A 26,432-nucleotide genomic window follows, 5' to 3' on the forward strand; every position below is an offset into this window, starting at 1 on the left:
TTTTCTGCCCATCCTGTCCCACCAACCATCATTTTGTTCTCTGTATCTGTGAGTTTGTTTCTGTTTTGTTTTGTTTATTCATTTCTTTTGTATTTTAGATTTTATGTACAAGTGAAATCTTATGGTATTTTTCTTTCTCTGTCTGACTTATTTCACTTAACGTAATGCTCTCTAGATCCATCCATGTTATCGCAATTACAAGATTTCATTCTTTTTTATTATTGAGTAGTATTCCACACACACTCACAGCCCACATCTTTATCCATTCATGTCATTGGACACCTGTGTTGCTTTCATATCTTGGCTCTTAAAAACAATGCCACAATGAGCATAGGAGTGCATATATCTTTTTGAATTATTGTTTTCGTTTTCTTCCAATAAATATCCAGAAGTGGAATTGTTGGGTCATAATGGTAGTTCTGTTTCTAATTTTTGAGGAAGTGCCTTTCTGTTTTCCAGATGGTTGCACTAGTTTATAATCCTACCAGTAGTAATGAGGATTTCATTTTCTCCACAGCCTCGCCAACACTTATTTGTTATCTCTTACCATGATTACCTAACATTTGCTTTTTTCAGTTCTTTCTGTATTTATGTGTGTTATATATACTCATATACAAACAAAATTTTTAAACTTATTTAAGGGTAAGTTATATATATTATAGCCCTTTAACCCGAAATACAGTGTATATTTCCTAGTCAGTTACATGTTCACATTATAGTAAGCAGTTGCAGTAAATTTAACATTGTTCCTGTATTTTTACCTAATCTATTGTTGTGTCAGTTTTGTCAGTTGACACAATAATATACTTTGTAGCATTTTCTCTTCTCTGGTGCAGGATCCAGTCTAGGGAGAGGTATTTCATTTAGCTGTTATATCCCTCTATTCTCCTTAAACCTGGAATGTTTCCATAGTCTTTCTATATCTTTCATGACATTGACATCCCCTGATTCCTTTTTTAAAAAATCTTCTCATTTTGTTTTGGGGATTCCTTTTTTAAAAAATCTTCTCATTTTGTTTTAGTCTGAAGTTTCCTCATTATTGGGTTCAGGTTGTTCATCCTAGGCTTGGATTCTGTGTAAGTGATGATGTATTCTTTTCAGTGTACCACATCTGGAGGATGTTAATTATGATCACCCAAACAAGGGGTTGTCTCTTCCTCTATTGTATAATTCTTTTTTTTCCCCTTGCAACTAAAAAGCAATTTTAAAGAGATTCTATAAGACTATTCAAATACCCTATTCATTAGAATATACTTAGATTTACTATACATTTCCTGATCTAGTATTTATTATGCTGGTGCAAAATAATCAGTTTCTATCTCTCATACTCCCTCCATGTTCACTAGTCAGTTCTCAGCACTGCTATAATCATGAGCCCGTCCTTCCCCGCATATACTTATTTTTCTTTTATCAGTATGGACGTATAAATTCTTTTTTGTTTGTTTTAAGGTTCATAATTAATTACTTATTTTGAGCTTAAATTTGTCTTAATTTGGCTAATGGAACTTCTTCAAGCTGGCCTTTTTTTCCCTGTGACATGCCATCATTCTATGAGTACTTCTTTACTTTCTGGCATAACAGTACTCCAGGTTCATCTTGTAGTTTCTCTGCTCCAGCCCTGGAATCAAACCCATTCTCTGAGGAGTCTTTGTTCCATTTAGTAGGAGTCTTTGTTCCATTTAGTAGTAAGGAGATCAGAATCTGGGCTCTAGGTGAGCACATTGCTTCTTGGCCAATTTAGCAGATAGTGATGGGAAACATGCATGTATATGCACATACATTAACATTGCATTGTCTGTTCCACTTCAATACATGCATTTAAAGTGTTCAGGATTTGTTTACAGTCCTGCCCCCACTTTACCCTGCCCCCGACTGAGGATATAGTCAAATAGTGTGTTCATAAGTTACTTAGATGAGTTCTGTCTGCCTGCCTCTTCGTTTGTCATTCTGTCTTCCCTTTAGTGTATCACTCATTTGAATTAAAAGTAGCTTTAATTTGTTCTGGTTTGCTTTCAGTTTTAGGTTTTTTTCCCTTCTAATCTTACTGATTTAATTTTTGAGTATGTACAACATTAACCTATTTCCAAAAGTCAAAACTAAACAAAAAGGTAAGTTTAATGAAGGGTCACTTCATTGAGATATATTCTAACCCTTCTCTCACCCCTTGTAGGGAACCACCTTTTTAATTTTCTGCTTTATTCTTTCTGCTTCTTTTTATAAAAATTAATAAAATTTAAAAAATTTGCTCTCATTCTTACATAAAAGATAATATCTATAGGTGCTCTTTTGCACTTTGCTTTTTTTTATTTAGTAATAACTCTTGGAAGTCACTTTTTGGGATTATAGAGGTCTTCCTTAGAATATAGACAGTTTTTTTAAGTTGGCTTTAGATTATATTTTTTCTTTAGTTTTTTTGTTTCTCCATATTGTTTGTCCTTTAAATTAAAGGTTATATGTGTATAGGTTATGTATCTACAGTAAATCTTCACTAATGTCATTGATAGATTCATAATTAATTACTTATTTTGAGCTTAAATTTGTCTTAATTTGGCTAATGGAACTTCTTCAAGGTGAAACAATGCATAACAAAACCAGTTTTACCATAGGTTAATTGATATAAACTAGAATTAAGTTTCTGTGGCATTTCATCAGTGTTATAATGAAATGACATTATTCAAGGATCTGCTGTATACATATTCATTGTTGGCAAAATTTTGTATATTTAGTACAGTCCTATTATTTGGTCCTAATTTTAGTTAAGGTTGTTCAGAACTTGGCTTAAGATTTGGTTCAGCTGCTGTAAAAGAAATCCCATATTGGTTTTTAAATAGGTAGCTTATTTTTCTCTGGCTTACCAGTCCTTAGGTTGCTGTATTGTCAGGAACCAGCTTGCTCTGTGATAGTGGTCTTCCATTTCCAGAGTATTGAAAGACATGGAAGAAATGGGAAGGAAAAGCAATGAACCTTCCTAGAATTCATTCTCATGCTACTTCAAGGTTATTACCTTGATATGTTCTGATGTGACAATGGCTTGCTTTTATAAAGCTTTCACTACCAGTTATACTTTGAAGTGATACAAGCAACTGAGTAATAGGATGTATTGTTCTTTATGTAGATAGGAGTTGATAGTTTCCTTATAAAAATAGCAGCTGTATCTTTAAAAGTTTTATCTGTAAAGCTTAATTAAATCAGGCAGAAAAAAGATTTTCAGCTCTGTTCTCTTGCACCTATGGATTATAGTTTCTTCATAGTGCTCTGTATGAACATCGTAAATGTCTAGTTCTTAGCAGTTCAGACATACTTGGTTTTAGTTTAGGGATATTTGCTGTTTTCCCTCAAATAATTTAATCTTCTGAATATTTAACACATTATGAAAATTTAAGTTTTTTGGTCCTAGTTTAGAGCAATTCAAGATTATATGATTATGCTTAAAAGTTCTAGAGAGCTAAGTTATCCTAATTTTAAAAAAAACTTCCTTAAGCTCCCTGAATTTCTAATACCCATCTTTAAAAACCATCCTTAACATTTTTTTTAAAAAGGCAAATCCAGATTAATTTTTCCCTTTTGAATTACTTTTTGGGATTATAGAGGTCTTCCTTAGAATATAGACAGTTTTTTTAAGTTGGCTTTAGATTATATTTTTTCTTTAGTTTTTTTGTTTCTCCATATTGTTTGTCCTTTAAATTAAAGGTTATACCTCATTTAGTACATAGTCTTCTTTGAAACAAATAAATTTGGTAATATTGTTTTAAAAATTCATATGACTTAAAAGCAGTTATTCTAGTATTTTTCTCTTTTGGAAACCAGCTCAGTGAAGAATAGCATAATGCTGTCATTTCTACTTAGTTTTTCATGAAGGAATCTTCTTTCCTCTGCTTTATAATTATGATTTAACAAGCCAATCTGTTAACCACAGCATTGATGTTACAATTGTGAAAACTGATTTTTATCCATTATTTTCAGAAACTGGATTCTGTCCCATGTATAAATGCTCCATAGGTCTGTCATTGGTATATTTTTTGATTAACTGTAACAGAGTGAGGTTCTCCTTGTTTGTTGTGCCCTGGATGATTGAATAGTAAAGAATAGTTATGTTTAAGATAACTAGGACTGAAATATGCTAAAATGATTCCAATCTTTAGAATGCTAGAGTATTCTTAAAGAGCTTTCTAGTTATTCTAAATATTCTCATTAGACTGCAGAACATACAATTCACAAATATTTTAACAAGAGAAAAGATATCTGGTTAATATGATATGTCTGCTTTTTCAACCAGAATAAAATTAACAAGATTAAAGATAAGCCTGGTGGCGCAATCAGAATGACGCAGTTAACTTAGCTAGATTGTTAAATGGTAAGGCTTATTTTCATTTTCCACGAAAAGTTGATTGCTATATGGTATTTTTGCAAATACTATACACAGTCACTTTCACTGAGTGACATTAGCATGTGACAGTAGTGTTGCATATAGGTTGTTATACCATTTTGGAATGATGTAAAGAGCTCAGTCAATCACTGTCATATGCCTGTGCGCTCCCTCCCCCCCCATGTGTATTAGCCACATCCAGATTTTTTTTTTATTTTAGTAATTTTTAGATAGTAGGATGTATCTTTATCTCCTTCCCCTCCCTATAATAAACCCTGTATTAACCATGTAAAACTTTCAATTATTAGTCAAGGGGAGAAGTTCTAATTAGACTTACTTTCTTATAGATTACTCATTAGCATTAAAATGGTAAAACATCATTAAAAACTTTGTTCAACAGTAAATTGGAAGTTCATTGAATATCCTTTTAATATAACTTAGTTATTCTGTGTATTGTTTTCAAGGGCATTTTGAAAATTTTCATTATGGTAAACACGTGAGTTTACTCTCAGGAAATTTTTAAGTGTACAGTACAGTATTGTTAGCTTAATCACAGTGTCGTACAGCAGATCTCTAGAACTTTTTCATCTTGCGTGACTGAAACTCTGTACCCATTGAAAAGCAACTCCCTATTTCCCCCTCCCTCCAGCCCTTAGCAACCACCATTCTTTCTGTTTTTATGAGTTTGATTACTTTAGATATTTCATGTAAGTGGAACCATGCAGTATTAGTCCTCCTGTGACTGGCTTATTTAGCATAACATCCTTAGTGTTCATGTTGTAGCATATGATAGGATTTCTTTTTATTTTATGGATGAATTTTATGTGGATGTATCTAATAGCATTCATTCATTCGTTTGATAGACAGGTTGTTTCCACTTCTTGGCTCTTGTGATAAATGCTGCAGTGAACACTGGAGTGCAGATACTTCTTGGAGATCCTGATTTCAGTTCTTTTTGATAAATACCGCAAAATGGGAATGTAAGATCATATGGTAGTTCTGTTCTCAATTTTTGGGGGAACCTTTATGCTGTATTTCATAGTGGCTGCACCATTTAAACTCCCACAAACAGTGCTCAAGGAACCAGTTCCAGTTTCTCTGCATCTTTGCCAACACTTATTTTTTTCTGTTCTTTTGGTAATGGCCATCCTAATGGCTGTGAGATGATAACCTTGCTGTGATTTTGATTTGCATTTCTCTTAATGATTAGTGATCTTCATCATCTTTTCATATATCTTTTGGTTTTTTGTATGTCGTCTTTGGAGAAATTTCTATTCAAGTCCTTTGCCCATTTCTTAATGTTTTTTTTTTTTTTTTCTATTGAATTGTAGGAGTTTCTTTTATAGTTGACCCTTGAACAACATGGGAGTTTAGGGGTGCTAACACCACCCCTAGTCAAAAATCCATGTCTAACTCTTGACTCCCTCAAAAACTTAACTACAGTTGACCCTTTGCGTGTGCAGATTCAACCAACCCCAGATTGAAAACAGTATTTCAATCCACAGTTGGGAATTTGCAGGTGGGAATCTGAAAATACTGTTTTCAATCCACCATGGGTTGAATCCGCTGTTGGTCGATGCAGGTGCGAACCCGCAGATACGAAGGGCCAACTGTATTTATTGGAAGAAAAAAAAAAAAAACGGATATCAGTAGGCCTGTACAGTTCAAACCTGTGTTGTTCAAGGGTCAACTATATTTTGCATAGTAACCACTTATCAGTTTTATGGTCTGCAAATATTTTCTACCATTTCATAGGTTGCCTTTTCACTCGATCATGTCCTTTGCTGTGCAGACCTTTTAATTTGATGTTATCCTGCTTGTCTGTGTTTGCTTCTGTTGCTTGTGCTTTTGGTGTCGTATCAAAGAAGTCATTGGCAAGACCTGTAGTTAGGTATGTTTTTCACATTTTCTCTTGGAGTTTTACAGTTTCAGGTGTTATGTTTAAGTCTTTAGTCCATTTTGAGTTGCTTTTTGTGTAATCCAGTTTCCCAGCACCGTTTGTTGAAGAGACTGTTCCCATTGTGTAGTCTTGGCATCCTTGGTGAAGATCATTTAACCATATATGTATGGATTAATTTTTCTCCATTCTCTTCTATTGATCTATATATCTGCTTTGCCAGTACCCTCCTGTTTTGATTATGGTACTTTTGTGGTATGTTTTGAAATTAGGAAGTGTGAGTCTTCCAGTTTTTTTGTTATTTCTCAAGATTGTTTTGGCTATTTCAAGGTTGTTTTTGATTTCATATGAATTTTAGGTTTTTTTTTTCTATTTCTGTTAAAAATACCATTGGGATTTTGATAGGAATGTATTGAATCTTTTAAGTCACTTTGGTTAAGTTTATTCCTAATATTTTATTATTTTTGAGGCTATGATAAATGGGATTTTCTTCATTTCCTTCTTTGGATTGCTTTTTGTTGTATAGAAATGCATCTGATTTTTATATGTTGATTTTGTATTGTGCAATTTTACTCATTACATTCTAAAAGTGTGTGTTGTGAGAGAGAGAGAGAGAGAGATCGATCTTCTGGGGTTTCTACATATAAGAGCTTGTCATCTGAACTGAGAAAATTTTACTTCTTTTCTGATTTCATTTTCTTGCCTAATTGCTTTTGCTGTGTGTTCAGTCCTGTGTTGAATTGAAGTAGTGAGAGGGGCCATCCGTGTCTTGTTCTTGATCTTAGAGGAAAAGCTTTCAGTTTTTCATTGTTGAAGATGTTAGTTGTGTTGTGGGCTTTTCATATATGACCTTTTAATATGTTGAGATAATTTCCTTCTATTCCTAGTTCGTTGAGTGTTTTTATCATGAAAGGGTGTTGAATTTTGTCAGATGCTTTTTCTACACCAATTGAGATGATCATGTAATATTTGTCCTCCTGTTAATATGGTGTATTACATTGGTTGATTTTCGTGTTGATCCATCTTTGTATCCCAGAGATGAAGCCCACTTGGTCAAGGTGTGTGATCCTTTTACTGTGCTGTTGAATTCAGTTTTCTAGTATTTTATTGAGGATTTTTTGCATCTATATCCATCAGGGATATTGTTCAAGGACTTTTGAGATGAGTTAGAACAGTATATCCTGGTCTGCCTTTTATAATAATGCTTGTTAATGGAATGTTTGCATGTCATTTATTCCATTTGTTTATCACAGTCCCTCTGTTAGGTGGGTAGACCATATAGTCCAATCTTATGATGATGCTGGACTCAATTGCACATTATCATATCCTGTTATCATTAGTATTATCGATAATAATACTTATATAGCTCATACTGTTTCAGGCACCCTTGTAAGTATTTTACATATATTTATTCAATCTTCACAACAACCCATTGCAGTAGTTACTGTTATTAACCTCATTTTACAGATGAGAAAAATGTTTAGCAACAAGTAGTAGTAGAGCTTACCATTTATCTGGATTTTAATCCAGATGATTTAGTTCCTGAGTTTACTTTGTTAGCTGTTCATGTTGCTACTCACAGTTAACTAGAATGGTGTCAATTTAATTTAGAACCTTGACCTGCCCTGCTATTTTGTTACCTCTGGAACCAGATAATCTTTTTATTAACCCAAAGATTGTATATTACCTGAAATCAGTGCTTTTTAAAAGGAGGTGTAAAGTGCTTGAACTTGGAGGCACCTATTCTTTTGGCATTGGTTATCTTCCTAGATTTATGATTGTGCTTTGGATATTAGAAGTCACTTAAATGGAGGTAGAGGGTCTAACAGCTAGCAGGCTGATGTTTGAGTGTCAATGTAGTTGTGCCTCAAAAGGCCTAATCAGTTCATTGCATGATGCATAAATTATTTTAGATTACTAATGCATTATCACTTTATGCGAACATGTTTTATAAGAAAAATCAGTCTGTATACAGAATACAAATGACTTTCTACTTTAAGTTTCATAGTAGGATTTCTTTTAGCATTAAGATTTTCTTAACACATTTAATAAGTGAATCAATTTAAACTTTTATCTTTTAAAAGTTGTCTTGATGTCACAGTATGATTATTATAAAGACAATATTTATATAAAAAGGTCATTTTGTATGATGCTTAATTCCAATTATGTTAGTTCACTGCAACTAGTAAGAGAAGGTGATTAATTTTTTGATGTAGATTTTTGGCCAGTCTTGAAGTATGTTTCTCCATTTGTATATTCTTTGTATGTAGTACTGAAAATAAGAAGATTATTACACTCATAAACAAAATCTAATGAGATTCAAACCATTTATTTGAAGGTTAAAAGACAAAACATTTTTAGGATGAGAAAATGTTGTCGATCTTTGTTTAATCAATCTCTTTTTTAAAGTGAGGATTTCTTTTATACAGATTGAATCTTATGGTTTTGATTATATAGGCTCACAGTTCTTTATTCTCAATTATGAAATTCAGAGTGTTAAACTAAAAGTGTTTTTCATTAAGTTTATAGTAAATTGATTTGCCAGCAAACTACCCTGAGGTAGGGCAATATCCTTAGTGTGAATATGTATACATTTTGCTGTAGAAATCATGGATGTTGTTACTTAGTACTGCTTTAGACTTCTTCACTGTTTTGTAACACATAGCATATGTACCACATTTATCTTTATAGAATTTGAAAACTTGAATAATGGCACTCACCTGGCCTCAACAGTTTCACTTAAATGAATATGGGCCTTTATCACTTGTCGTAAGCTGCCCGATTTCCATTTTTAGGAGAATATGGGGCATGAATCAGTAGCATGAGGAATAAAGAATATGTTGAATTAACTATATTGCTTAATAAGGTAGTACAAGCCTGGCAAGAGGTTTAATTGCTTCTTCTAGTTGCCCAGAGCACTGATTTTGTGGTAGAATACCACAGTGATTCCTTGTCTGTGTAGGCATGGGAGCATGGTGAGAATACAAGCCAGATATTGTCTATCCTGCTCTGTCTAGGATATATATTTATGCATTTAAATTATCCATTATGATTTTTATTTTATTAAATGAGACAGTTTTATAAGGATGCAAAGATGAAAACAGTTGATCCTTTTCTCATTTCTCTAGTCTCCTACAAAAGCTGTATATAATGCCAGACATTGGAACCATCCAGACTCAGAAGAACTCCCTGGGCCACCAGTAGTAAAACCTCAGAGTGTCACAGTAAGTGAACTGTACTTTTTAATTTTGTATGTTTAATTTGCTGTCTTTGTAATTTGAATGTGACTTTCCCGTTTAATGATTTATTTTGGACTTCCTCATCAAAATTTAGTGGCTTTAGTTTAATTCATTGGACAAGTGAAGATTGTAGATAGGATTACAGGAATTCTGTTAGTAGGTTATAAATAAAAGCCTTAAAAAATATTGGACCAGTTTTTACTTCTGACCCACATTTTATGGAATTGTAGTATTTAGTGTGTAAGGGAAAATTATTCCATATTTGAAATTTATATTAGTTATTAAGATAAGAGCTGTATTATAAGTTACATCCCACATAGATTGTGGCTTTGAGTTGTTAATTAGCTTTTTAGAGAACTTTTTTCTGCATTCTAGTAATACCTTTCAATTCAAAACACTTTTGAAAAAGATTCTTATCATATTTTTTTTTTTTTTTTCAGAATAATTGGTAGGTCCATACATTAATACTTGTAGATAAATGTTAACTTTTCAGTCATCTGGAGCTATCAAGAAGTGAGTTTTTTATAACAACAAAAAAGGTTAGGAATTAGAGATCTTTCTAAAATATATAGTTTTCCTGCCTTCTTGAGTCGAATTTACTAAACTCCTTTTACTAGTATAAAATCTTCATTGTTCTAATTAGTAATTATATATTGTGCTCTTATTGTGACTATTTATTTCTACCTGTACTTAAAATTTTTTTTTTATTTGTTAAAGCTTTTCTGTCCCATCCCTAGCTTCTTATCAGTGCTATTTATGTATGTAATTGTGGTTCTTTATTCTTTCTAATGGCCCTGGATACAAATAACAAATTGTGTGAGATGTAAGGTTAAAAAAAAGAACAGAAGGGATTCCTGAGGGGTTCTTTTGTGAGTAAAACATAATAATCTTACTTGGTATTGCATGGAATTTTAAAGTATCCCTTATGACCTTTCAGAAGATTCTCCCCATCTTTTTTCTTAAGCTAAATTTGCCAGGTAGAAGAGATGTTATATATATAAAACTACTAATTTAATACCTTTATTTTAATAGGTGAGACTGTCTTCAAAGGAACCAAATCAAAAAGATGATGGAGTTTTTAAAGCTCCTGCACCACCACCCAAAGTGATAAAGACTGTGACAATACCTACTCAGCCCTACCAAGATATAGTTACTGCACTAAAATGCAGAAAAGAAGACAAAGAAGTAAGCAGCCATATAGTTTTATTGCACATAGATATTTTTGTATGAAGCATTTAGCCTTTTAATGTCTTGAACAAGTACAGTACATTGATATTCACAGTTTTGAGTCACAGACTTTTCTTGTCCTAGTATTACCGATGTTTTAAAATTTTTTTTCAGTTGTCATCTAATAAACTATTTTATACACTTTTTAAGTAAAGTATAGCAAGCCCATAGGTTTAACTAAATATGCTAGTTCATAGTTACAAAAGAGGTGGACTGACTTTTTCTTGGCAGTTATATACCGTTGTTCAGCACGTGAAGCACTTCAATGATGTGGTGGAATTTGGTGAAAATCAAGAGTTCACTGATGACATTGAGTACTTGTTAAGTGGTTTAAAGAGCACTCAGCCTCTAAACACACGTTGCCTTAGGTAAGATCTCATTTTTACATCTGATAATTGTATGCTCGCTGTATCATTAAAATTTACCAAGTGGATAGAGCCAGGCATTTGTGATTTTGTTATCATAGATGTAGTTTATAAAATAAATTAAAATGTGACTGATTTCTTATAAAGCCTTGATTCTACATGGACAAAGGAAAGTTGGATGATCATAGCTTTTTAGCAAAGTATAGGCTGCAGTTTCTACATGCTTGAAAAAAGCATTATTCTAAAGAATCTTTAAGTTCTTTTTTAGACCAGAAGTTTAGACATGCAAGTGACAAATTTGGTTAATTTAAGCATGCTTTGTTTTGGATCATCTTTTGCATACTATAATGGAGTAAATGTTTTAATTGTATTGAATTATCTAGTCAATTAGACTATATCCAATCAAACATTATTTATAATCTTATAATCTTCATATGTCATAAGCATTATGAAACGTAGCTGAGACTTTTCTTTTAATGGTAGTAGTAATGTAAGAAATAAACTAAAGATGATCATTTGTTATTTTTATATTTTAATACAGTATACCTAATCACATATTAGGCATGAGTAAATTTTTAATAATTTGGTTTGCTCACATTTTTGATGCTGTGATCTGTATGGTACTTTGATACACCCTACCCCCATTTGCTTGTTTGGTATTGTGCAAAGAAAAAACTAATGCACTTGCTATTTTCAGTTTCCCTAACCCAGTCTGTTTTCTTCTAGTGTTATTAGCTTGGCTACTAAATGTGCCATGCCCAGTTTTCGAATGCATCTGAGAGCACATGGAATGGTAGCAATGGTCTTTAAAACCTTGGATGATTCCCAGCACCATCAGGTATTTTTAAGTTTCTGGGATCAAGAAGCATTATTTAAAAATTCTAGTCTATTTGGCTATTGAACAATATCTTTATTGGATATTCATATATATAAGTATTTCCTAATTATGGGTTGAGTTTTATTTGCTGAATATATAGAGCTTTACAACAGAAGTTTTTGCTTAATGAATCGTTTAAGATTATTTTCTCAAGACATTTTTTTCACTTATTAAAACATCATCACCACTTAACCATAGCTAACACACCATGCCATACTGGATATTTAAATCTGTAATCAGTAATTTCCTCTAATCAGAAAGTACTGAAAAAAATCTTTTACTACCGTTTGATATCAGTTGCATGAAAAAAAAGGTCTTGAATTATTTTTTTAAAGCATTTTGTGTGAATGTTGAATCTAGGACCATAGCCCATTGTGAAAAGGGATTAATTCCTCATTTTCATTTTTGCTTTGATGCTTTCTGTTAAAAATATGTAATAAAAGGTTTTACATTTCAGAGTTAGAAAAAATAATCATTACTAATCATTATCAATAATGATATTTTGACATGGCTCGATTATATTTTTGTTCAAGGAAATTATGTTCTAAATGCAAATTAGGTGACATATCTAGTCTTCTGAAACGAAAAGCAAGGTACTTAACCCTGAGTGAGGATAACTCCATTACCAAGTTGTAGTATATACAAAACCATGAGGAGGAAGAGAAGAGAATTATTAATTTGCTTTGTTATGCAGTTATGGGACAACCAGGGCATTAGTATGTGTTTTGGGGGCAGTGGATCTCCCAAGGTCTATACTGTGGCATCCTAATCCATAAGTAATTTGCTGTGTAAACATTTAATTAGTTTGAAATTTCTCTACTTACGGGGATTCAAAGTTTAAATCTTTAGATACTAGTTAATTGTGTTTCTGTGCATTGAAATAAGTGTAGTATATCTCATGTTGGAGTATCCCAACGTAGACCTTTTTGTTGTATTAATGCAAACCTAAACTGTATCGCCTTCATTACTTATAGATTTCAGTACCTATTATAAACAGTACTGACTACCTGATTTGAATGATTTTGAGAACACATATTTTTTATTTTTAATTACTTGGTTCATCCATATCTGATGGGTTGATTGGTTTGTTTTAAAGAAATGAGTCTAAATGTGTTTATTTGGACATCTTAGTTTTATGTATTAACACAAACTCAGCTGTGTTTATTTTCTAGAAATAAGTAGCTAAGTTTCTGGTACAGATTTTAAAACACATTGATTTTACACTGAAATTCAACTTTAATCATAAAAATAAAGAGTGTGAAGTGTGTTGCAACATAGGATTAGATAGATAAGTAAGTAGGTATGTAGATAGGTAGATAGATGGCTGAAAAAAAATGTTTTGTAAACCCTTCATTTAGCGGAATGGTCAAAGAAGTATGTACTTCCACTTATATTCGTCTAGCTTTGAAGCATTCATGTAGGGAAGATCAATAGAAAGGAAAATTTTTATTTATTTGTTAAATTATTTAATAATGAATTAAATAATTATTTATTTAATTATTTCACATTTCTCTAGAAAATTTTAAGGAGGATCACTGAATAAAACATTTTCAAGGTTTCTACTATGGGAATAAATGTAAATGGTCTTATTTCTCAAAATTGATTACATTAACTTTTCTTTTTGGTTCTGTTGAAGAATCTGTCCCTTTGTACAGCTGCCCTCATGTACATATTGAGTAGAGATCGTTTGAACATGGATCTTGATAGAGCTAGCCTAGATCTAATGATTCGACTTCTAGAACTGGAACAAGATGCTTCTTCAGCTAAGCTACTGAATGAAAAAGACATGAACAAAATCAAGGAAAAAATTCGAAGGCTCTGTGAAACCGTACACAACAAGCATCTTGATCTAGAAAATATAACGGTGGGTTCCTTCCTTCTACTGTAAAATGAAAGTTAATTTCAGAAAGTTTTAAATTAGTCGCAGCAAGTATATGACCTTGGACAATTATTTAACCTCTTGGTTTACAATTTGGCAAATTCTTCTAAGGTTGAGTTCTGAGCATAATTCTCTTCCCTGCCTGAAGTTCCTAAACTAGTTCATCTCTATTTACTTTTTTGCCAGTAAATTTTTATTGCATTTTTGCCTGATCCTTTTCTCTTGATTTTTTTTTTTTTTCTTTTTAATATAGAAACTAGAAACTACATTTGGGTTTGGCTATTAGGAATTTCAAATTCTCATTCTCTGTGGTTTTCAGGAATAAAGATTCAGAGGATTTGCAAGGGCCATTTTTAGTGAGCATTCACTTATTCCAGAGTTTCTAAGGGTATCTTATTAACTACTTCAAGGGACCAAGACTCAGAAGGAAGATTCCAAGGCACCTGCCCTCCCTAGAGCAATAATTGGAGTCATGGCCAGTAGCTACCCTTATGCTCAACACATCTCTCCAAGTTCAAGATGACTGTTGCTTTTGGTTGATTCCAGTTTTCTTTCCTCATTTTTACTTGCAGAATCAGTACTATCCTCTAGGGTTACTAGGTTGGTAGAAGATAACTGGCCTTGTCATTTTGAAAAAATGTTTGTTTATATAACCTTTCAGATATTTCCATTGTTTAAACTATATAAACATTGTTTTTTCTACTGTCTGCTAAACTGAAGACTGCAGCATTTTCTTCAGAAATTACAAAATGCTTTACGCTAGCCAGATACAACTTAAGGATATTGTTGTAGGGAATAAATTTGGGGAAAGTGGGGGTTTAGAAGAAAAGCAAGTTAACATTAAAAGGTAAGGTTCAAAATTGACATGTATGCTCAGATGGTAGATAAATGGAATCTCTACCTCACCAACCATTTTTACACTGTTGTTAAAATGTATTCATAATTTATATTTACTTTTAACATTTTTACAACACATACCAATTTTTTAATGGTACAGAAGAATAAATTTGAATTTATAATTTTTATTTGTTGCATAATTGAATAAGTGTACCTTTATTTTTTGGTCTCCCATGTTGTTCCACATTTAGATTCTTTCCAGGCATTTTGGTATAAGGAATATATAGTGATAAACTTGTTCATTGATTTTTTTTCTCCATGGTTTATTGAATTTATTAGGATGGTAAATGCCAATATAATAACTTTCTTATATTGTGTTAAATAGTTTATTCACGTGATTAAAGCCAGAACACAGTTGCTAATTTTAAGATGCCTCTTTTTTCCCTCCTAACTTCAGCTGTTCTTGAATATTGTTTGTTTTTAATCTTAAGTAGACTTTGTTTTGTACAGTGACTATCTCCTGTACATAAGTTTTGTTTTATTGATTGCTTAATTTCTCCCTTGAAATAAATTGCCACTCCTTATGTGCCATGGAGAGATAATTTAAAAAATTTTAATGCTTTCAGCTGTAATTCAAAGAACTGAGAGCTAACAGTTGTTGAGTACAGTATTCTGATTAATGGGTTTGGCTGTGCTTAACTCTTTGAGGAGTATTCATGTTTTCAAATAAAATGTTTGAATTATAGGCTGTTTAAAATTCTAGCTTATAATATACTGAAAATAGCCTAAAATACTAAACAGTCCTTTTTGTGCTAGTAGAAACAAATAATAAAGTTCCCTTTTAGCATTAAAAACTTAAGAGCTTTTGCTATATTAACATCAAGTTATTATCCTCTTTCTTCCTAAATAAAGCCTCATTAGGTAGGCTTCAGCTTTACTACTGTGACTCACTAGCTAATATACCTGAACCAATCTCTTTAAATTACTCCTCCAGGGACTCTTAATGAGAATTGGGCATGGTTGAATCTGTCTTATAGTATTCTAGGTCTATATTTTTAACTTTGGACATTAATATTAACCCTATTACAGATTAGACTAAAATATTCTAGATCTCTTCTAAATCTGTAATACTAAAATTTGCTGGTAAGATTTGTTTTTTGCATTTCTAGGTATCTCATTTATATTCAGTTCCAAATAGGCCAGGAGGACCTAATATAAACTTGCATCTTTCAAAGGAAAGAAGCTTTGGGAAGAAAGTCAGGTTTTTTCAGCTTTGCTAATTAAGCATTTCTTTTGTTATGCTGTAGTTTCTTATTTCCACAAGAACCAGATTACTTTTTATGTGGAGGAGGTAGTAGCTGTATGCTTTTAAAAAGAAATAGAATAGAAAAGAAAAATAATAATTAAAGTCAAATAAAGAGAGAAAACTTTAGTCTGGTTGTAACTGAGACTCTTACTTACTGTTCTGTGCTTCCTCTACTGGTAGTCCTGAGTCATTATTTATATGTAGTTTTGTTATGGTGGCCACATGGTGTGTATCCAAGCTGCTAACCCTGCAATATAAAATTTAAGCCTGGTGAATCTGGAACACTAAAAGTAACACTAAATTTAAGCCTGGCGAATCTGGAACACTAAAAGTTATTTATTTGGAATAAATAAGAAAATATATGGAACAATAAGAAGAAGACAAGCAACCTTGCAGGAAAATAAGGAAAGAAGAATTGACAGAGGAAACACAGTTAACTAATAAATATGTGAAAAAATGTTGAAGTTTACTGTAGTTAAAAAAATACAAACCACAGCAATAGGATGCCATTTTTTACCCTTAGACAAAAATTTGAAGTGATAACTTGTGCTTTTGAGGATTCAGGGCAACTTTGCTCCTAGAACATTACTTGTTACATCCTTTGTGGTAAATTAATCCAACATACTGATTTACAGTTAAAGTACATGTACACTTAGAGTCAGCAATCCCACCCTTGAGCCTCTATACTGTAGAAATAACAATGCTGTTATAGATTTTATTGAACTCATAAAGGATAGGCTACTTTTAGTAATAAGTTTTCTCCATGAAAACAAGCCAATGGTTAAAAACATTTTTTTCAACTTAGACTATTCTGATAAAAATTAAAAGTAGTTCAGTTTTATTTATAAAAGCACTTAACCATATTATGAAGAATTCAATGGGCAGCTAACTTTTCTAAAGAAAAACAATCTCAGAGTGTTGTCTCAGAATTATTGCTAAGAGTCAGTATTCATTAATGGTACTTCTGATTTTTAGACTGGACATTTGGCTATGGAGACGTTGCTGTCTCTTACTTCTAAACGAGCAGGAGATTGGTTTAAAGAAGAACTCCGGCTTTTGGGTGGTCTGGATCATATTGTAGATAAAGGTATGATATATACACATATACCATTTTAATATATTATTTAAAAGCTGAAAGAAAATATTTACATTCTTTAGAAAATAATTACATCAGTTTGAAAAGATCTGTTTTAGTAGCATCTTGTAAATATAACTTTTAAAGGAACTGCACTAACACTTAGAGTTATGGAAATAAAATAATTACAATAAATTAGAATCTCATACATTCAACAAACATGGTGTAAAACTTAGAATAAATAATGTTCATATTTATAGCATGTGTACAGGTGGCTTTTAATGTTAGTTAAGGGGGAGTAGGTGTTGAGATGAAGAAACATACTAATTTATACCCATTTCTTTTAGTGAAAGAATGTGTGGATCATCTAAGTAGAGATGAGGATGAAGAGAAACTAGTAGCCTCATTATGGGGAGCAGAGAGATGTTTACGAGTTTTAGAAAGTGTAAGTATAGATAATTATTGGGGAAAATTATTTAATCTTAATCGTGACTGCCAAATATATATCCCAGGAGTTTCACTTTTTAAAATCCAAATTGAAATTATAATGCATTCTTTGAGCAACCAATGTTAATGAACAAGTTAAATGAGCAGTGTAGTCTTTTAAGAATATGTATATTGCTCTATATGAAACCTTGCGTGTCGTTTATTTATATTGACAAATGTTATTGTTCTTTATAATGGAATTCTACTAAATTAACTTTTTTGTGGAAAATGATAGTTAAGTGCGGTCAGATTTTTGTTTTGTTTTTCAATTAGTAAGAATTTTCTTGATTTAGCTATTTGAGTCAGATTGTTTGTAATCACAGCTCATTATATCTGGCTTTGAAGAATGATACGTATATTTCTTCTCTGGCTTTTATGAAAACTTAACCTAGTTTAGTATAGAATTTATGTTGTCAGTGAATTTCAGGATGCATAGGTTGTGTGTTGACCAGATTGGATTAGCTAGGTGCTCTTTGAAAGATCTATGAGAAAATAATCTAGTGTGAATTAAAAGTTCCTGGCATAGTTGAAATTGAAAATGTTACTTCTCTGATCTAGAATGCTTCAGGTACATTCGATAAACATATATATTTTCGTTATTCTAAATTAATCCACTTAAGAACTTCAAAGTATTAATTTACAAGTTAGAAATTGCTCTTCTGACATTCAAAGTGCTTGGTGATTCATTACAGTGAATGAATGGCACAGAATACATGAATTATGAGTAAGCAATTATAACAGCGATATTTTAATTTTATAATAAAGTAATAGCTCTATTATTTTAAATCTGGAGCATGCGGGTTGTTATCCACTTAGATGACAAGGGTTGAATCTACGTCTTTTAGAGCACCAGACATACAGTGCGTTGTATGTGAATGAATGAAAGTTACGGATTGCCACAATCATTTCAAATTTTGTCCTTTTAGGTAACAGTGCATAATCCAGAGAATCAGAGCTACCTGATAGCATACAAAGATTCACAACTCATTGTTTCATCAGCTAAGTAAGTTTTCCTGAAATACCCAGTTTTTTTTTTAAAGCATTTGGATTTACTCTAAAGGAAATAAAATTGTATTACCTTCTAACATAAAATACTTCTGTTAAGTTCTGTGAACCAGAAGCAATACACTATAGTACAAAAGTTAGGAAAGATTCTAGAGCCAGAATGACTGAGTGTGGATCCTAGCTTTCTAACTTTAGCGCTATAAACTTGGGCAAGTCACTTGCTACAGGTTCTTCAGAGGGGCGTTAATAATTGTATCTCCTTACCCAAAGTTGTTGTTACAATAAAAAGAATTAATATACATGTTATTATATTTTAAGTTATGTATAACTTAAAATGTGTATATTAAGTAGTATATGTGTATATGAAATACATTTTTTGAAACTTTTTAAAAAAATGATTTTTAAATGTCTCTTGTATGTTGTATATAATATGTATTATGAACAATATATATTAAAGGAGTTTATGTGTATAAAGCCTAGAACAGTGCTTGGCATAAACAGTAAATATTAGTCCTTATTTTTATTGTAGATGAACTTTACTGGCCTCTTCTGTTCTTTGTTTATGCTTGTTTTCTTCATTCCACACTTTCTCAGCCTAACTTTTACAACATTAGGCTAATGCTATCACCTCAGTGCAAGGGCCTCTTTCTAATATCTCTATCTTCGTTCTTGATATCTCTGCCCTGGTCCTCTAGCCTCTAACCTGTCCAATACAAGTGCCACAGGGAATTAACCTTCCTCAAATCTCTGCTCTATAAATATAATCCCAAACTCCAAATCTCTGTGGTTCTTTACTGTTTTTGCATGTATAGAGTATAATATCAAAGGCTCACTATAACCTGACTTAAGTTTATCTGTGTTTTATTAACCTCTAATTTTGAAGAATTCCAATCATGAAAAAAGGAGACAAAATAGTATGATAAACCCTGATGTACACATCATTCAGCTTGAATCATTATCAGTCATGGCCAGTCTTGTTTTTCTATCTGTATTCTTATCCACTCCAACTTCTCTCTCTCCCCTCTCTCTCTCTTTCTCTCTCAAGTTTATTGAGGTAACATGTACGTTATAATTATTTTGAAGCAAATTACAGATTTCTTAATTTCTTTCATAAATATTTAAGTACATCATCTCTAAAAGAGGACTCAAAACTATAACCACAATACCATTTTCATACCCTATAAATTATTAATTGCTTAATATTATCGTATGTCCAGTCAGTATTCAATTTCCAGTCTCAAATTTCTAGTAGTCTTGTTTATAGACTTTTTTAACCTGTAAATTTCCCCTCCATCTTTTTTTTTTGTCTTGTATTTTATAAATTTTGTGTTACACTTAATACCCTTAAGGAATATGGTCTAGTTTATTTATTTTAAAACTATGTTTTACCCTCCCTTAAAAGAGAGTAATCTTGTAAGTTAAATCTGTTAGTTTTTAAATGTTTCCTGTATACTTCATGACTCCTGACAAATGCCTTCTAAAAGGAGGTATTTAATATGACTGGTTTTAGCTCTTCCATTGTAGTTAGGAACTTTGCATCAAAAGTCTTAGAAGTGTAGCTGTAGAGGTCAGAATTGGATGTTTCTAAAAGATCACTCATCTTTTTTTTTAACCATTTCTATGGAACCCTGATAAATGCAGGGATAGCATATGGAAAAATTAAATAATATACCTCTGCCATTCACCCACCTCCCACCCCAAACTACAGATGTAGCTCAGGACTACTTAAGACAGTTAACAGTAACAGCATGGTAGTTCTGGCTAACATCCTCAAACACCTAAACAAATTATTTTAGATTAGACATGAGGAACACCTTCCTAACCAGAGTGTTTGTTTTCAGGAGCAGCCTGGGGGTGGGGAGCGGCGGGGATGGGCGGGGTGGGGGTGGTGGAGCTGTAGTAGTTTTCTTTAAGTGTTTTGTGTGGCATATAGTATATGAAGAATCAACTGACAGAGTCAGTTTACATATCTCATAGACTTTTTAAATGGACTTGGTGATTTAAGGAGAGTCTTTAGAAATACTAGACCTGCTTAAGCATACATTTCCTTGGTATTTGGGGTAGCATCTTGAGAACCCTTGGGCGCAGCTGAAACCTTATCTGTCTTTCAGGAAACATGTCAGTTAAATGACCTCATCATTTGCTCTTTAACTTGCTTTAATGTTAATGAAGTATTTAATACTCATCTATACGAGGATATTTATTGTGCAACATTAATATAAATATTAACTACCTGCTTAAGAGTATGCATTCAGAATGAAAAACATCTAAATGAAATTCAGGAATGTTCATTGTTAGCTCTGAAAATTTTACTTTGTTTGGAGAGGGATTGTGCTAAGTCTCTTGGTTGGAGAGATTGGTAAAATGGTGGACAACTGTAGGATAAATATCTGTATTGAGTTAATAATTGTAACTTTGCCTAGAAAAATTTAAATGATTAAGTTTTGCCAAAATAAGACAAAATTTAGCAGCTAGTGTGATAATGCTTGGTCTTGGTGCATGATTGAATAGTTAATACATTATAACTTTGGGAATAGGAAAGTAAACTAATTTGGCAGCATTATGACATTTAAAACAGTAAGGGCCAAGTAAGTAGAAATTCTGACTGTTTTCATTTAGCATAATAGTCTACATTTTGTTTTTTCTTAAGAGCATTACAACATTGTGAAGAATTGATTCAGCAGTATAACCGTGCTGAGAACAGTATATGCTTACCTGTCAGTAAGCCTCTGCCTCAGCAGAATGTAGCTAACCATGTGGGCAAAGCAGTGGAAGACTGCATGAGGGCCATCATTGGGGTGTTGCTCAATTTAACTAATGATAATGGTAAGTAATATTTTCTACATAGTCTCATTGGAAGATTTTATGTTACATGTAAAAATAAGTTAGTCCCTTTGTTTCTTCCTTTCTTGATGTTGTGATTTTTTAATTGTCATCATGCAGTTCACTTATTCATACATAGATTTAACTGCTTTTTAGGAGTTGGTATTTTTAGAACCAGCCTTGTAGCTTGGATTGGAAATATGACAGTCAACATTTCTAAATTTTAATATCTGTGTTAATAAATATTGGTTGTTAGTGTCATGATGAAGAATCAGTAACAATTTTCATTTTCTTTCTATTTCCTATTTTAGAGTGGGGCAGCACCAAAACAGGAGAACAAGATGGCTTGATTGGCACAGCAATGAACTGTGTGCTTCAGGTTCCAAAGTACCTACCTCAGGAGCAAAGATTTGACATTCGAGTGCTGGTGAGTCGAAGTGATGTTCAGAAATGAATATTTGACTTACTAAGATGATAAAAACTTCATCTTAGTTTTGGGGTTAGAACCATTTGTTCATTGTATTATGGGTTTCAATGGATTCCTTATGAACATACCTCTTATTGTACAAAAGAAAGCCATGAGGGCCCTAAGTAAAAATAAAAAATATAAGAATAATGGTGATTTTAAAAAAGTGATGAAACCATTCTTTGTGGAGACCATTGTCTTACATATTTGTTTTTAACCATTTTGTAGATGGTAGAACACTGATTAGATTTCTAGCTGCCAATAAGAGTTATATATAGTGTGTTCATTTGCTTTTAATTCTCACCTGTGATAATATGCATGTTTTAATTTTTGTAGGGCTTAGGTCTACTGATAAACCTAGTAGAGTATAGTGCTCGGAATCGGCACTGTCTTGTCAACATGGAAACATCGTGTTCTTTTGATTCTTCCTTCTGTAGTGGAGAAGGAGATGATAGTTTAAGGATAGCTGGACAAGTTCATGCCGTTCAGGCATTAGTGCAGGTAAGCAACAACTTAATACCTTCAGTTTGTTGCATCTGTTCAGTTTCCTTATCAGTTGCATCTTCTCACTTCCTCCCCTCCCCTGTCCTCATACCTTTCCCTCCCTTTCCCCACCCCTCTCTTGGTCTCATTCTATTTCCACTGTCACCACCAGTTCAGTTCAGTGAGAGGTACACTGGGTTAGAATGAATACCTTTACTCTGTTGACTATCTTCAACTGTTACAGTCACTCCTTAGGCATTGTTAGTGAAAAGCAGAAAAAAGCCATATTTGTTAATGAATCAAAAATATATTATTAACAAATTAGGACTCAAACTCTAGCCCATCTACTTTAAGTCCTCCAGCATTTTCTTACTGGTCTATTCTTTGGCCAGGACAATGTGTACCAAAATATTGGGCCATACTTTTCAATGTCTGTGGAGTAATTTCCTGGTTTAGGAATTGTGTAAGAATATGTATATTTAAAATTGATGTCTCCACTCACCCCAACTCAATCACTAAACGCACACTCACTCCCCCCTTCCATTTATCCTTCCCCCAAAACCTATGTCAGTTCTTGTTATTTGACAATGTTGGGCGTTACAAATTTACTTTTTGCCAGTCTCATAGGTTCCTAGCTACCTTTATCAGTTCCTTAAATGACAGTTCACTTATGTTCAGAAGTGATAATGAACCATCCTTCTCATTGTTTCCAAAGCCTTTGCTAACCTGTTAATCCTTTTGGCCTTTTTGAAACTAATAATGCTTGAACTTGTGTCTTCAAAAAGTAATCCACAACAACTTGACCTTTTCCTGAATCATAACTACGAGCCCGTCAATCTTGTTTCAAATGTTATCTCAAGACTTCTTTATACTCTTAAAATTTATTAGAGACTCCAAATAATTTTGGTTTATGTATGCTCTATCTTTCCATATTTACTGAATTAGAAATCAAAACTGAGAAAATAGTGAAACCTAGGCATTTATTCCATTAGCCATGAGAGCAATAATATCAAATGGCATGTAGATTCTGGAAGAAAATTCTACTGCACAATCATGAAAGAATGAAAGAAGTCAGTTGACCTCTTCATATCATTATGAATGCAATTTTGACCTCACAGGTGCCCTGAAATGAACTTGGGAGACTCCTGGCGACCTTCGAACCAATTTTAAGAAGTACAGCTTTATATAAAACTTAAATTTTATTTTTCTTAAGGGTATTAAATTTTATATACCCCTGTTGTATATACTAAGCAATTCTTTGACATCTACTTAGCATTTGATTTTCAGATATCTCTTCAGTTGTCTCTGGTAACTTGGGGTTTTTCCCTAATCATATCAGTATATTAAATGCTTTCTGTATGTTGAGCACTGTACCAACACAGGGAAGATAAAATAAAGACAAGGAATTTAGTGTATTCCTTTTTGACTTAGTTTTTATTGTGTACTCCTATTAACAATTGTACTTACATTGTTTATAATACATTGTTTATAATATTAGTTGAGATCCAGTTCTGGGTCTTTCTCTGAGACCTTTCTTTCGCTTTTTACTTTTACTGGTTCTTATCTCTTTACATTTCTTTTAAAGAAGCTGTGTTACTTTTTACCAATATTATGTAGTTTTATTCGGTGTTCTTTCTTCCTTTCAGTTAATATATCCAGTCTGCTTGAGTTAAAATATATATATATATTTTTAATCAAGTTTGTGTTTTTTGTTTGAATTTCCTGTCAGTATTATGTAAATTAAAGTGCCTGTATTGTTAAGTGTATCATTAGCAGACACACTTAATTTACTTGATTAAATCCCAACAACATTTATAACTTTGTTTTGGCCTTCAATAGGATGTCAAGCAAGGATGATTAGAGCAGGCACTTTTACTGGTACTTAAACTTTTTATCAGACAATATACTTCCTAGAAGTTAGTGGTATTTAAAAACAGAATTAACCTTATATTTGGGTACATACTTATTGGTTGATGATCTCTTTTTAATGATCTTCAAAAATAATTTTTATTAGCTATTCCTTGAGCGAGAGCGAGCCGCCCAGTTGGCAGAAAGTAAAACAGATGAGTTGATCAAAGATGCTCCCACTACTCAGCATGATAAGAGTGGAGAGTGGCAAGAAACAAGTGGAGAAATACAGTGGGTATCAACTGAAAAGACTGATGGTACAGAAGAGAAACATAAGAAGGAAGAGGATGATGAAGAACTTGACCTCAATAAAGGTACTTTATCTTGAGTGGTGTATTCAAATTGAAAATAATGGCTTATTTTTTCTCCAGAATATAGTTTTAATATAGTTTTATGTTTTCTCGTAATCTTTTATTTCATCTATTATTTTATGGCCTCTAGTGCAGTGCAGACAAGCTTTGCTATTTCATTGTTCCTAGGAGTTCTTTGTTGGCTTCCTGGCAATGAGGAATGCACATGAGCAGTGCAGGAAGGGTCTGCCTTTCTTTCTGGCCAGCCTTCCTTTATTTACCTGTAAAGAGAAGTGGCTGAACAGTATGACTCCTAAAGGTTTTACAGTTTTGAAAGTTCAAGATTCTTTTAATGGCCTCACTTATAAACAGAGATCTCTTGTCATAAATTACAGTAATGGTTTTCAAACGGTATGTAGGTGGTAGCAAACACAGTAAGGAATACACTGAAGGTAATGTCCTCAGTAATCAAACATTACTCTTGTCAGGAACTGTGATACTTAATTTACTGCAAAATAGCCATTTGTAACTTCATGCCACTCAAGTCATGAAATTTAAGAAATATGTTTAGCTTCACTTAGCTAGGAAGCAAGCACCAGCAATATTTGATTCTGAGTCTAGTCTCTTATGCCCACTGCTCCCCAAATCTAATGTCCTTAGTTCTGAAGTAAGAAATCTATTTCATTTTCTCATTTTATAAGTTTTGATGTTTTCTTTGGCATAATAGTTTTGGTTGCTTAGCAGTCTTCTTTTTTTTTTTTCTTTTTTCCTGAAAAGGCTTTATTAAAGGGGGATGGGGCTCAGTCCTTGGCTGCTGCCTTCCTCAGGGCTGCAAGGACATTGCTCTGTGCTCCTCTCTTTCTCTTGGTGTGGATGTGTGTCCTCACCCTTTTTTCTTGGTGAACATCAGGGACTTATCCTTAGAGACCTTGAGCGGCCCCATGGCTGCTCCATAACAAGATAAATTCACTCTTTTAAACAGTTGAGTAGTTTTCAGTATATTCACAAGGTTATATAAACATCACCACTGTCTATCATCACCCCCTGTTTTCCCCTCCCCTAGCCACTGGAGACTACTAACCTACTTCTGTCTCTGGATTTGTCTATTCTGGACATTTCATATAAATTAAATAATAGAATATATGGTCCTTTGAATATATGGACTGGCTTCTTTGACTTAGTCTAATGTTTCCAGTATTCGTTTATGTTATAGCATGTTTTAGTACTTAATTCATTTTTATAGCCAAATAATATTCCATTGTATATACCTATCACATTTCATTTATCTAATCAGTTGATGGTCATTTGGGTTTGTGTCTGTCTTTGGTCGTTATGAATAATTCTGCTATGAACATTCATGTATAAGTTTTTGTGTAAACATATTTTCAGTTCTGGGTATGTACCCAAATGTAGAATTACTGGATTATTCGTTAACTCTATGTTTAATATTTTAAGAAACTGCCAAATTTGTTTTCCAGTTTCTCTGCATCCTTACAAACAGTTGTCTCTTATTTTAGCCATCCTAGTGGGTGTGAAGGTATATGTCACTTGATTTTCGGTTCTCTAAAGAATAAATAGTATTGAGCATCTTTTCACATGTTTAGTGGTCATTTACATATCTTCTTTGGAGAAATAACTATTCCAAGTCCCATATTTTAGATTAAGTTGTCTTTTTATTGTCGTACAAATTTTCTTTATATATTCTAGATACCTGACCCTGATCAGGTACATGATTTGCAGATATATTCTGAGGTTTGTCTTTTCACTTTCTTGATGGTGTCTTTTCAAACACAAGGTTTAAGGTTGATGCAGTCTTTTTTTTTGGGGTCATTTGTGGGTTTTGTGTTGTATTTAAGAAACCATTTCCTAACCCAAGATCACAAAGATTTAGTCTGTGTTTTCT

The 26,432-nt window shown here is 32.7% G+C and overlaps 1 protein-coding gene across 2 annotated transcripts in view; it reads left to right on the top strand.

The window, feature by feature from the left end:
- The window catches only part of WAPL (WAPL cohesin release factor), a 67,453-nt gene that overhangs the window by 34,415 nt on the left and 6,606 nt on the right, over window positions 1-26,432 (top strand). For both annotated transcript variants that reach the window (XM_006915452.2, XM_006915453.2), the window contains exons 5-16: window positions 9,392-9,487; window positions 10,535-10,687; window positions 10,961-11,097; window positions 11,821-11,932; window positions 13,608-13,835; window positions 16,969-17,080; window positions 17,416-17,513; window positions 18,481-18,557; window positions 21,210-21,385; window positions 21,694-21,809; window positions 22,185-22,349; window positions 24,346-24,553. In XM_006915452.2, the coding sequence (XP_006915514.1) occupies window positions 9,392-9,487; window positions 10,535-10,687; window positions 10,961-11,097; window positions 11,821-11,932; window positions 13,608-13,835; window positions 16,969-17,080; window positions 17,416-17,513; window positions 18,481-18,557; window positions 21,210-21,385; window positions 21,694-21,809; window positions 22,185-22,349; window positions 24,346-24,553 (1,678 nt within the window). The remainder of the gene's footprint in view (window positions 1-9,391; window positions 9,488-10,534; window positions 10,688-10,960; window positions 11,098-11,820; window positions 11,933-13,607; window positions 13,836-16,968; window positions 17,081-17,415; window positions 17,514-18,480; window positions 18,558-21,209; window positions 21,386-21,693; window positions 21,810-22,184; window positions 22,350-24,345; window positions 24,554-26,432) is intronic.

This window comes from Pteropus alecto, unplaced genomic scaffold (genome assembly GCF_000325575.1).
Source record: "Pteropus alecto unplaced genomic scaffold, ASM32557v1 scaffold155, whole genome shotgun sequence".
In the NCBI taxonomy this organism is placed as follows: Eukaryota; Metazoa; Chordata; class Mammalia; order Chiroptera; family Pteropodidae; genus Pteropus; species Pteropus alecto.